We start from the raw sequence: 13524 nt of genomic DNA, 5'->3' as shown, positions 1-13524 counted from the left end.
CGTACTTGTGTATACAATGAATTTTTGTGTTCAATTTCTTTGTTCATATCTGCAATTCTATTTAAGCATGTTACAGGAATTGCAAAAAAACTGAGAGTTCAAGACGAAAATTTCATTAAAACATAAACTTTTTGAACATTTTATTGATAACTATGCATTGTTGTGTTGCCAGCTAATAAAGTATACTGATTGACTAAACGACGTGCTCTCCGTGATAGATGTAGGCTTAGAGTTTACAAGTTAACATAGTTAAGCATATTTTTTCTTGAAAATCTTCTTGGACAAAGATATAACTACTGTCCAGTACTCTTTGATTGTATGAGGTTGTACTTCAATGATCTGGACAGTAAGTTGTCGACTGTCATATCATGGATTTGAATCCACTTGTCTTACATGAAGTGTAAGTCATAATCTAATGGTCCTATTTGCATTGAATTACAAGCCTTATTTTTCCATATGATATTGGTAATATCTATGTCAGAGTGGGAAACATATATCATTTAGAACTTTCATATGGTGAATGCTTTGATGTTGATGATCATTAAGATACTGGGTTCTGACAGAATCGATCGACAATAAAACCACCCCAATTATATCCAAAGATTTTAATTGAAAGTTTTGAAAGAAGTCAGGCTTTCTATCGATTCCATGTTTCCGTATGAAAGACATAGTGCATTGTCATCTTACATCTATCTTTAGTTGGCTTTTGGTTCCTGAAGCATATGACAGTGACCATCCTTATTTTTTAACTGAAAGAGGTGTATATATCACCGGTCACACTTTATGAGGATCATGTGGAACAAACAAGGGCCAATATAAGTCTAGTTTTCCATGACACATGAATTATAGCTTGAATACGTGAACATAGTTTATTCACATATAACTATCTCAAGTACCTTTCTGAATATTTTAGATTACCATCTATAAAATCCTCAAAATACCGACTACTTGCCGTTCCAAAAATAACGTGAAATATATCCGCCTGGTCTATACTATTGTTTGAATAGCAGCTAGTATCTTACAACTGATGGAATAATAATTTATTAAATTACTTGCTAAATTTTGGTTTATTTACACTGTATATTTCACATCTGAACTATTCCAAAAGCCCTTCATATGAACTCGGTACTGTATACTGGATTTTTTCCATATTATATCTACTATCTATCCGAATCTTGAGAATGATATTGTGTTCATACTTTAATCACTTTTGGACTAGGTTATTTTGTGCTCTGTTATCCTTCCACCTACTAAGATATTTATCACCATTGTTCATTTTTAAATTTTATCTATTATTTAATTGATAATTTGAAAAACTTTATTCATCTCAATATATTCAAATGATATTTGGCAAAATGAGTTAAAAGTATTCATGGAAACGGGTAAAGAAATAGGAAATGTTTACTAAAATCACTATTTCTTAATTTATTTTTTAAGCTTCGTATTTAACTTAAAACGACCTATGACAAAAATTCTTTTCCTATGAATATATCTCTTAAGTTTTTATAAAACTATTTCAACTGTTTTAGAAATGTGTTTTGGCTTTGGCACGTGCATGGCATCCTGAGCACTTTTTTTGCTACGAATGTCATTCCACTTTTAATGGATCGTTAACAGTACATGAACAAAATGGCAAATTTTACTGCTCGTAAGTTTCGTAATGTTAAACAGTGATTATCAAGACCAATGGAAGAAGAACTTAGTTAGTTGCCTAGTGAAACTGATTATGTAAGGATAAGAATAAGAAATAAGTAATTCATGTGCATATTAATATGGTTCACTTGGTTGAGGATATACGTGATTTAAAGAAAAAAGCTGTAAAAACGTTTTATGGGCTCATGAATTGAATCCATGTATATAGTTTTATACAAATTACTACCAAGCAACCACTCCATCTGTGTTAGAATTAACAAATGAAAGAATCATTCATTACTTCAAAGCCTACATTTTTATCAATGTTCAATCAGTTGTTATATCAGAAGTCAGATTATCTTAGTTGGATTTTTTTATTCAGAAATCATAATTTCGATTACCTTATAGATATTTAGTTAGTTGACCAGAAGCCTTGTCTTTTAAATTACCTATGGTTGCAATTTGCTTATCAATTTCACAAACAAATTACCTTAGTTATTCCGACAATTGTATGAATTAATTTTATCATTGTAATAACTTGGAGCTAACCACCGGAGTTAGGCTAACTGTCAGCGAGAGAGAAAAAAGATGACGATTCGCAATGTAGACATTTTTCATAACTTGTCTCAACTTAAAGAGTTTATTGAACTGACTAATAGAACATTTCTCTTATTGCTAATATTAAATTCATAATCAAATAAACAAACAAGTGATTTGATTTTTAAATAAACTGTCAGTTTAATGTAATCTATGTTTATTTGCTTATGATTTATAATGATAAATTTTATTAGTTTGATTTTATAGATCAAAATCATCATAAATTATAATCTACATTTAAGGCAGGTAGTTTTCAACAAAATTCACTTATTTCATAACTCATAAGGATTTGTTCAGTTACAATTTCCAATCTTCATTAACTATAAGACTTTACATTTGATGGCTTACTTTCCGTTATTAAGTAACTAAACTTAATTTTATTTTAAACTGTTTCCTTTAAATTGTAAAACTTATAAATTAATTCTTTCTATATGAAGTATCTGCTATTTCACACGATTTGGAACTCCATGCTCTGGCTGTCAACAACCTATTACAGATGCATACATAACTGCATTGGATATGCCTTGGCACAAAGATTGTTTTACTTGTCATGTAAGTCATTTCATTCAATCAATTTTGATTGCACCGCTACTTTTGACAACTTTCTTCTAAATTCTTTTGCTTAAAAATTCTCATCATATTGAAAGTATAGATATGTGAATCAAGAATTTTTTCCAGTAAATTCTTTTCAGTTTTGACAATTATAAATCCAAATTAATTGTTGAACGAGACGTCTAACATTAAAGCATTCTTGAATATAGTAGTGTATAAATTCAGGATCATTTGTAAAACGAAGTATAATCGTTAAGATTATTTATATTCACATATCTCTGACCAAACATTTAGTTCCATTTGTAATTGAATTATTATTTCTCTCACCATATGCTGTCTACATTTATTTGTAATATTATTTTTACAAACCTATGTAAAGTATAAACCAATTCAAGTTAACACCGCTTACTAGTTATTTTAACGTTATTATATTTTACAAACAATCACTTGGTTTGTAGCGTAAGCGAGATATTCGTCCGACGAATTTTCTGTGCAACTGTTCGCTTCGTTCTTTTTTGCGGGTGTAAGCATAGCCATTAAGGACAGAGGATATCTATAGATTCCTCTTCGACCACAGGTGTCTTCGAAACGTCACTCCTGTATTTTTGGACCACCGAGTAAGCAACATCTGAGTCTGAAATATGGTATTAGGTAAATATTACAAATCATTTGATGAAGTAGTAGATCTTCATCAATTGAGGCGGTGGGGTCATGAGTTACGTAAACCTAACCACCTCCTCCCTTGAAGAGTGATGCTTTCTCGAATAAAAATAGGTTGGAAGAACGCTGATACAGGTTAGATTAAAATGCGGCATTAGTCCATGAAGTCATTGACATTTGGACTGAGCTATGTAGGTAGGTATAGAATACCTGGTCATGACAGCGTGATTATCGTAACTAGTAGTTAGAAACTTTGAATGACGTTGGCAAAATCGTTTGCAGGGGTACGGGTGAATTCGCTCTTTGTCTTCCCCTAAATTTCAGGTTTTTAAATTCCTCATAATCTTTTTATTTCACTAACTTATATTTCCTTCGTCTTTTTGTAGAGCATATGTTTCCAAATTTCTCAAGCACTTCTCACTAATTATGTTATATTTTCTTGAATCGATGTCCAATCTTGTTTATTACTATTGATATTATTGCTATCTCAACTACCCTGGGATTTGACCTAAAATCTTCGTTTTGTTGTACCACTGCGGTTCGGCGAATCGAACCGATGTACATAATTACCGCGTTCAACGTTTAATCGGACAGAATGACTGACTTGCAATCGTAAATTCACATACTATAACTTCAAAACATGCATTTGTTTCAAACTTGACACTTTTAGACCAATAATTTGAGTTTGCAATTCTGGTTCCTGATAAAAACCTATTGAAAATGATATTTTCCGTTCATATATCTGTACCTTTTTGTGAAGGAATATAGTTTAGAAATATGTTACATTTGATCAATGAGTAGTAATTGACTTATGTGGTACAATCGGAAAATGATTTTTTTTTTTGAAAAAGTGACAATTCCAAAGATTTCATAGTGTACATCAATTTTTAGCTATTATAAATATTTTAGAGATTTCATTGTACTTTGAGAATATAAATGGACGACGCACGCTTCAGTAGAAAATTTGAACTGTACACAATCCACTGTATTAAAGAAATTAATTAACCACTCGTATTATTAGTAAACCAAATTTTTTGAAGTCACTCACAGTCTGATGATCAAACAATATGCTTTATTTATATTTCCTGTCTTATCTAGTTCAACTTTGTCTTTCCAATCCCCTCCATTTTCCTCTTTTAATACAGGATTGTAATAGAATACTCACTGGATCAAGTTTTCATGAAATTGAAGGATATCCTTACTGTGATTCTCACTATTACTCAAGACGTGGATTATTATGCTCTGCATGTTCATTACCAATTACTGGAAGGTGTGTAAACGCACTTGGTAAACGTTATCATCCAGAGCACTTTTTATGTGCTTATTGTTTACATCCATTACAAACCGGTACATTTAAAGAACATTCAAGTAAACCATACTGTCATCAGTGCTTTACCCAACTGTTTGGTTAGTATGGTGCACAAATATCTACATTTATATATACATACATATTACTGTTTTTTTCTTCTTGTTTAAGTTTCCGATATTGAAGGTTGGACAGTTATGTTTATTACCTTTAAACTGTCAAAATAGTATGACAAACAGTAAATGTTAAATTATTTTTAAGTACTATTCAGCTTATGTTTCAAAGTATTGTACATACTGTTTGTATCTTGTTTTTTTTAGTTAGTCTTACATCTCATAACGTGTTTCTTGCTTAGACTCAACAACTTACACGAAGATTTATCAAGCACACTGTGTTAGTCAATATTATACTTTTGAAACTACATAACATCTAAATGTGTGTTTCATATATGTTTTCATCGCCAAAACACTATTTGATGTAAAAAGTAATGTATTCATTTTGTAATTTGAGTATTACGTTATAACTCATGATCATGTTCACTTAATTGAATATTTTGAAATGTTTACGTGTACTAAGCATTTTGATAATTACTCAATCAAGAACCAAGTACATACGGTCTAAATAATTGAAAATTATTACTGTTATGATTTAACATCTATTTTTCGGTCCTGATATATTGCTATATGTACACTTGGTGTTAGAAATGTCACCATAGTTACTTTCATCTTTATTTTCATAGATAAGTAGTTAGATTATTGTAAAATACTGAACACCTTAATGTTGACTAACTCAAAAGCTTAGAAACCGAACCTATGTTCTACAGTTGGTATGAGCATAGCAAGATAGTTGATGACTTAACGAGATTTAGAACAAAATATTATCAACTGTTATAAAACAAGTTGCGTAATGCTCAGTAGAAGACGTGCCTTTTGTAAGGGACATTTTATTGTCCCAATAAAAGGAGACATTACTACATAAGACGTCTGTGAAGATAATCAGTAAACGACTAACAATAGTTGACAACAGAATAATATTGAGAATCAAGTAACAAATAGAAAGGAAATATAATGTCTAAGTTCACGTCAACGTTGGGCTTGAAATCATAGGGGCAACAGTCATAGTTTATAAATATTCCCAATATCTAGCTGAAAAACATCTCCTTCCATTGAGTAGTTGTAAGCACAAATATAAGCTTAAGAACGAAACCACACCAGAATTTCCCTCTTTCTCTTTTTCTCTCTCTCTCTCTCTCTCTCTCTCTCTATATATATATATATATATATAGAGAGAGAGAGAGAGAGAGAGAGCTGGATGATCCAGCTCAGAGAACAAAACTCCATCAAAAACAGATACTTAGCCTACTAGCTGTTGAAGATGTTATTTCCCTTCCTGTCATTGATTTCTACTCCAGACTTCCTGAGAACGACTGCTTGTAATTGTGTGGAATAAAGCATTATCTATTGTTACTCTGATTCTCTATTCTGGGTTGGATCTGATATGATGTTACTAGTTTCATTATCGTATCAAATTATTGTTGTAGTATACCTGAGAGAGAGAGAAAAAAATATTTTAAACCATCCGTTATTTTAATTATGTTCCTCGAAGTAACTCAGTTTGAATCGCGCTTTACATATGGTTCTTTTAATAAATCATCAACTCTTAGTTTCAGCTTAAAATATTTGTCAGGCAAATTACGTAAATCTCACTTCAACTTTACCTTACGTCAAAATCTTTTACTAAGGTATTTCATTACGTATCCATACATTTTTAGTGATGTGTACATGCATCAATGCAAGGCATATAAGGGATATAGCTGATTCCAAATTAATTTGTTATGTTTGATTCTTGGATAGCTGCGGTTATGTCGGAGCTCTGAATGTATTAAATTTATGCTGAAATCTCAGATAAATATTGGTATATTTCCTCTTACGTTTACGGGTTCAACTTATGAAGATGTTATTTACCTTTGGCCAAATTGAAGCTTTTCTGGAGCGTCAAGAAAAACGTTGCGAACAGTTCCAAATTCGAATTCTAGAAACTCTAACGCATCAAATGAACCTAAATTAAGAGATGACCCATTCAAATCTCATGCCAACTGCTCAAGTCATACGCGGTATATTAAGAATCTAAGCTCTTGATATAACACCTTTCATCAGGCTGTTTGTGCGGTATTAGCACTAAACCCAAACAGATGAATTCGCAGTTACTTTTGGTCGTCTAGGTTAGGTTTCATTCACGTGACCATCAGCGTTCACCACTCATTGTTATTGAGTATATATCCTGGGAGGAATTCAAAATATTTAGCTGGTTGATAACCGTATCGTTATTTTGGCTGGATTTCGGATATATTTGTTTTACTTGAACTCCGAACTTGCTTGTTTATAACTGAAATCCTGGATATTTTCAATCCTCTACTGTTTTCATTTGCTATTTTGAAAATTTTGCCTTGAAAGGCTTGTTCGTAAATTATTATTAGAATAATATTTCTGTGGTGACTACTTGTAATTTACGTAAAAATGTTGGTATCTGTATAAAATCTGTTCTCTGTTGTTTGGATTGTAGTTTACACGTTTATAAATGGACAATTCCTATAAATGAACCAGTGCAGAATTTCGACATTCTATTTTCCGATTCTCATATTGATGTCTGAAGTGGTTCAGTGTTAGGATCAGTTATGCACCTCATGATCACAAAGAACATAGTATAGTATCATTTTTGCGGAATTTTCCTGCTGCTAAGATTGTGAAAGTATAAAATGGATATTTTCGAAGACGTACTAGAACTTCTGGAAGAAGTTATCAGATTGTAGTTTGACAGATGATTATAAGCTGCCTTTAAAATCTTAATAGCTTAAGGCGGACATTTCGTAACACAAGACAAACTGCACATGCAGTTTGAGAATTACTAGATGTGAAATATGCGATGGTTTCAGGCCTTTGTGACTTTAAATCCAATCCTAATTGTGAAAACATTTCACGAGCACATCACACGCCACAATATTTAAATTCCAAGTTGACCAGTACGGAAAAAGATATTTCCAGAGTTCTATTCAGCTCTAGCTCCAGAGAATATAATTACTTGAAAAACTATCCAAAGCGAAATCGCGAAATCCGTTCTTGGACTCAGGTATTTACATTTTATCTCAATCTTTTTGATCTGGAGTGATTTTCTCTTGACATTACATTATTTAAAGTTTCTCAGCCTGATTTACTTTAAATTGAATGAAACGTTGTTGCCTTTACTATGCCAAATAAATTGAGAATCTCTTAACTGTTTTTTTTAATAATTTTTTGACAATCTATAAAATGAACTTTGCGTTTATACTTTCCTTATTTTTCCGTTTGAACATGTTAAACATGTATGGTTGACACTCAGTTTCTCGTTTTTCTCTGGCTTCGCTGCAAAGAACGGTTGAGACTGCTTATTTAAAATAGTATTTTCTTTCGTCTGTTGGTCATCGAAAAAAGCGGATTTTATTCTATCTATCGATTGAGTTTCTCTCTTGTCCCTTTTGTCAATGATGAAGTGTCTAGTTATCCATTAGATCACTCGGTAAGGTTTTTTATACGGCTACTTTAATGGTTTTCGAATGTCGTCGACGAGGACAAAAATGAATGTGCATGTCTGTAGATATATTTTGTGTCGTACCTAATAACCATGTTCAAGCGTAGGTATCGCATTATTCTGCTGAATAGTCTGTAATAAACAGCTTGCAAAACGCGTTCTATCGCTTAACGTATTTTCGATAGGGTTAACTGGTTGATTCATTAAGACCAGAATTTTACTGTAGAATTGTTCAGCTGATGTGCAGCATATAACTAACTTCTTAAAATGAAGCTCAGAGAGGAATGATAGTAAAACGTCATTCCATTATGTTGTGTCAGTCCATGACATCACCAAGCATTTGAGTGACGGTGAAATCTTTCGAATGATTCACTCGATGCCAAATATTAAGTTTTTGTCTTTATATGCTCCACTCCTAAAGGTCTGGTGAACTTGTACAATTATCGTCTAATTCGTTGTTAGTACTGCTCTAGTAATAAATGTAGTCCTAAAATTGTAGATTTATCATGATGCTACCGCCTAATTCATAATATCTTATGTAGAAGTCGCATCATTTTCTACACCAATGCATCGTATAGTAACAATCACCAATATGTGATGGAGAACATATTTAAGCTGGACATAGAACAATATATTTAGTATGAATAAAAGAGGTAAGTTACACAGGGATAACCGCGCCTGCGAGGTTGAGCCATGCCATCTGATTGAATCGAATTAATTCTTTCCTCTGCGTTAAATGTTGAATATGTATTTTCCCAGTTATCTCGTGTTCAGCTCTGAGAATTGTGTGGTTGATGTCCAGTGCCACCACAGACTCCTAGGACTGGACAAACTGATAGTAGGAACATCTTCCTGTACTGGTGGTAATGGCAATCGATAATCTGATACACAATAGTAAAGTAATACTGAGCTGTCGACTCTGCTTACGTATCGTTAACGAGATATGCTGTTTTTCACCTGGTAAACCTGTCAACAATGATAATGATGTGGGTGAAAGAGTTGAAAGGTGAGAGGTAACCAACGATATCTATATGAAGTTGCTGGAAACGTCTGTCGCGTAATGACAATTTTCCATTGGCATTGATCATACACTGCGCTAACATTGTGTGCAGTTTCTTGATCACATTTTTACGTCCCAGTTAATTTTCGGCTGGAAAAAGGTTTTGTGATGACTTTTGTTGTAGTTCGGATCATGGAGTGTGAAAGATCATGGAGCTGTAGAAATATTATTCGCCGGTAAACTTTAGGGATAAAAGGGTGGGTATTACCTGTTGAAACGCCACAGACGATGGAAAAAATCGGAGAAAGAAATAGTTAGACGTTTGCGAATGTAGCTGGACTTTTCTCTGCACGTGTTTAAATCGACGTCGTCTACTTGTAACTTCACCAAGATTTCGAGATTAATGTATTGTTTTTGTATCAGCATATTGTTGTCCTTTCTTGATACGGGGTCTGCTAAGACTAATATGATGAGCCAATCAGCAGTAGCCTAGTAGGAAGGTCAATCAACGGCAATCAGAACAGACTTCATGGATAGGTGCATTTCATTGGCTAATAAATGAATTAAGGTCTTAAACAGTAGAGTTGTATTTAAGTAAGTGTGTATCTATGCCTTTTATTCGGTAGCACAATCTGCATTCTTGCTTATTCTTGTGTTTATGCTTAAGTAATGCGTTGGGGGCTAAGTGCGATTCACATTGTATATCAATAACAGATTTTGACAACACCTGTCACAACAACATTACAATTTCTTTTCATGAACTGAATGTCGCTTGTCTTTTCTGAGATATAATCCAACTGTCGCGCTTCATGTGGTGAATGCCGATAACACGACATGATAAAGGAAAAACATAAGGGTTTGTAGCCTATTATTATTGCAAACTCACTTCCTTGTAGTAGGAAAGTAGAATGTATTACCGTCAAAAACATTTTTAATAATTCATGCTATCAAGTTCCATAGCGTATTTGGGCTAATTAAGGAAGTTTAAGAGAAAACACTGCAAAAGTATAATTACGCGCTATTCAAAAAGGACAGTGGTATATTTTCCTCTGAGTACTTTTTATAGTATCGATCGTTAAATTACGCATCAAGACCACTGTTTTTACTTTAATTGAATTCTTTCGGCTAAAGTAATCCACAAGAGTACAGCTTTATCTCTGGAGAAGTTTATCATCTGTACTTAACGAGTACAGATACATAAAACTAAAGGCATTGGTACTTAGTCTTCGTCGTTGAATATATCTTTGAGCACTGTTTGTATCCATAGGTGTTAAGATATTTCTGTAGCTGCCGAAGCCTGATTATTTTGTTTCTTTGTTTTATTTATATAGAAACATAAAACAAATCTATGGCGCAATTGAAACATGGTTGTGGTAGGCCAGCATGCTATTTCCCTATCGTTGAGCGGATACAGTGTTATAACTGCAATAAGTGGTATCACAGTGTGTGCGCCGGACTCACACCGGCTACATATAAACGGTACGGCATGCCATCAACACTTTGGTTGTGTAAAGCATGTTGTTCTGCTAATTCTCTGCTGATTCTAGAGGCGATCGAGCTGCTAAACTTAGCTACGAAATTGCCCTCTGATAAACAGGCAGCAGTAGATGATCAAAGCTCTGCTTTCCACGAGATTGAGAGAGTTATTACGAGCGCAGCTTTAGACTTAAATGAGACCATGAAGGTGGACCTCAACAAAGAAACAAATAAGCATATGGATGTAGGTATTGTTGCAAGGAGAAAGAAGAAGCGCGCGGAGAAGAAGAAACTACTTGTAGACTGTACTGAGGCATGTGAATCTGCAAGTCCAGGACAAACTATAGGAGAGCCAGGTCTGAGCAATGTAGAGGAAGTGATCAAGAGACAAAATAAGGTAAATGAGTGGTTCACAGCCACACCTAGCAAAAGAAAACCAAGAAAACAGAACGTAACCTCTGCGCTTGGCGCTGAATTGAAATCGGACGGCAAGGAAGAGATGGTTTCAGGAACTAAAATCCCGTAGCGTGTCAAAACAGACCTCGCTGAAAGGTCGGTCATTTTTCATAAGTTAAAAGGATCGTCCGATAAGGAACCAAAGGCTAGATTTGAGCACGACCTCAGTCATATTAAGTACCTAATAAGCAAGATACTCCCAGAAACAGTTTCAGGAGCTAGCATCTGTAAGCATTATGAAATAATACAAAAGGTGGATTCTGAAAGTCCTCAGAAAAGCCGCCTCTTGAAGGTTACATTTTCCACGTTCGGAGAAAGGAACCTAATTCTAGGTAACCCACGTAAAGTGATTGGATCCTGAATATACGTCCGTGAGGATCTCAGCCTAGCTGATCGTATTGAGAGACGAGCTACGGAAGTGGAAATAAATGAGCACCGCCGAAACAGTGAAAGAAACCTCGTTCTTAAGGGAATTAAAATTGTAAAAGTTCGGATCAAAACGATCCTCAAACCACTCTGGGTGGTAATAGAAAGTTCTTCACAGGCTTAAAGGTATGCTACAGAAATGCCCACAGCCTACCAAACAAAATAGCGGAGCTCAAGTCAGTGGTGGAAAAAGAATAACCGGATGTTATTGCCGACACAGAAACTTGGTTAACTTCATAAATATTAGATAATGAAATTCAGGTGACTGGTTTTTATCCAGTAGGGCTGGTAGGTTAAACCGTAGGGGAGGCGGGGTTGTCCTGTACACAAAAAATACCCTAACGAAAAGAGCAGTTGAAAAAGTGCCACATGTTTCAGGGACATGTGAACTGCAAGCTGAAATGTAGACGGTAAGATATTAAATTAGTTGTAGTATACCACGGTAAGGAATGTGTAATAGATGATTTTCTCCTAAGTAAACTTTAGTCCTGGCGTAACGAGTGTAAAAGCCTTGTGATAGGCGACTTTAATACACCGTATATAAACTGGGTTAACTCTGAAGTAGGGTCATCAGTAACGTCATTTGGTTGCAAACTGTAAGAAACCTCGATTGCGTCAGCTTTGTTCCAACACATTAGAAATCCCGCAAAATACAACTTAAGAAAATCCCCTTCTCCTTTAGATTTAGTCTCCACACACGGTGATGACTTTGCTCAAATGACTTTCATCCCACCATTAGGTAGAAGTGACCATGCAGTCATATTATTCAAATTCATGACTGAGATTGCCTGTCAAACAGTTGCGCCGGCCCGTCCTAATGTATGGGAAGCAAATATGGACGCAATCAACACTGCAACATCGGCTGAAAACTGGGAGACTGACTCAAGAGCATCCGTACAAGAGGCATGGACTCATTTCAAGCAGCTATACAATAGGGTAACTCAACCATACATACTTTGGACAGTCCCAAAGATGAAGCATGGCCATCCCTGGATAGGGCGGGATATTCGACCTATATTAAAACAAAAGAATAAATGTTGGAATGTTGCCATCCGCCTTGGCACGGCAGGTACGATGGAACGCTACGGGTCGGTAAGAAACACGCGTATAACAAAAATTCGGGAAGCTCAAAGGAAATATGAAATGCAGTTGGCACAATCTGCACTCAATCAGCCCAAGAGAATATTCTCGTACATAGACTACAGAACAAGGATGCATCATTGGATTCCCAACCTCATCAAACAAGGAATAGAGTCTAAAACGATAGAGGAAGATCAGGAAAAAGCAGAGGCTATGGCTGACTATTTTGGGACAGTTTTCACTCAGAAACCTCCTCTAGACAAAGAACCAGACCAAAATAAAGATTAAACAAACCACCTGCTCACCGTGGACTTCGATCAAGACGATATGCTTAAGGCTCTTAGCACCATAGACATCGGAATAGTCAACAGGATCAGACGAACTACACCCCGAAATCTTGAGACGTATTGCACAATATATCGTGGCCCCACTGACTGTGATATCCAATATGTCACTTGACCGAGGTGTGTTACCTATGGACTAGAAGGACGTATTCGTCGCTTTCATACATATAACAGGACCAAGACGAGTTCCATCGAACTACAGACCTGTGAGCCTTACCAGTGTTGTAGTTAAAATATTGGAAAGAATAGTCAAACCGACCATAATGGCATTTACGGAAACCAATAACTTGTTAAACAGAGAACAGCATGGTTCTAGAAGGGGTTTGCCTTGTATAACGAACCTCCTTATAGCAACAGAATATCGGAGAACAGAAATTTGGTGGGTGTTGTCTACACAGACTTCAGTAGGGCTTTGACAGACCTCTTTCAAA

General features: G+C 34.9%; 1 protein-coding gene across 2 annotated transcripts in view; it reads left to right on the top strand.

The window, feature by feature from the left end:
• MS3_00001381 (uncharacterized protein) overlaps positions 1-5974 on the top strand; it is a gene marked incomplete at its 3' end in the record, with an annotated part of 44694 nt that extends 38720 nt beyond the window's left edge. The window contains exons 2-5 of one of the 2 annotated variants that reach the window (XM_051208820.1): positions 1530-1648; positions 2667-2781; positions 3828-4711; positions 5068-5974. In XM_051208820.1, the coding sequence (XP_051074223.1) occupies positions 1530-1648; positions 2667-2781; positions 3828-3884 (291 nt within the window). Of the gene's footprint in view, positions 1-1529; positions 1649-2666; positions 2782-3827; positions 4854-5067 lie in introns of those variants that run through there. The other variant, XM_012943924.3, reaches the window with a different exon arrangement.
• Positions 5975-13524: the final 7550 nt, after the last annotated feature.

This window comes from Schistosoma haematobium, chromosome 1 (genome assembly GCF_000699445.3).
Source record: "Schistosoma haematobium chromosome 1, whole genome shotgun sequence".
NCBI classification, from domain to species: domain Eukaryota; kingdom Metazoa; phylum Platyhelminthes; class Trematoda; order Strigeidida; family Schistosomatidae; genus Schistosoma; species Schistosoma haematobium.
The sequence above is the reverse complement of the archived record's forward strand: the minus strand, read 5'-3'. Positions and strand labels throughout refer to the sequence as shown.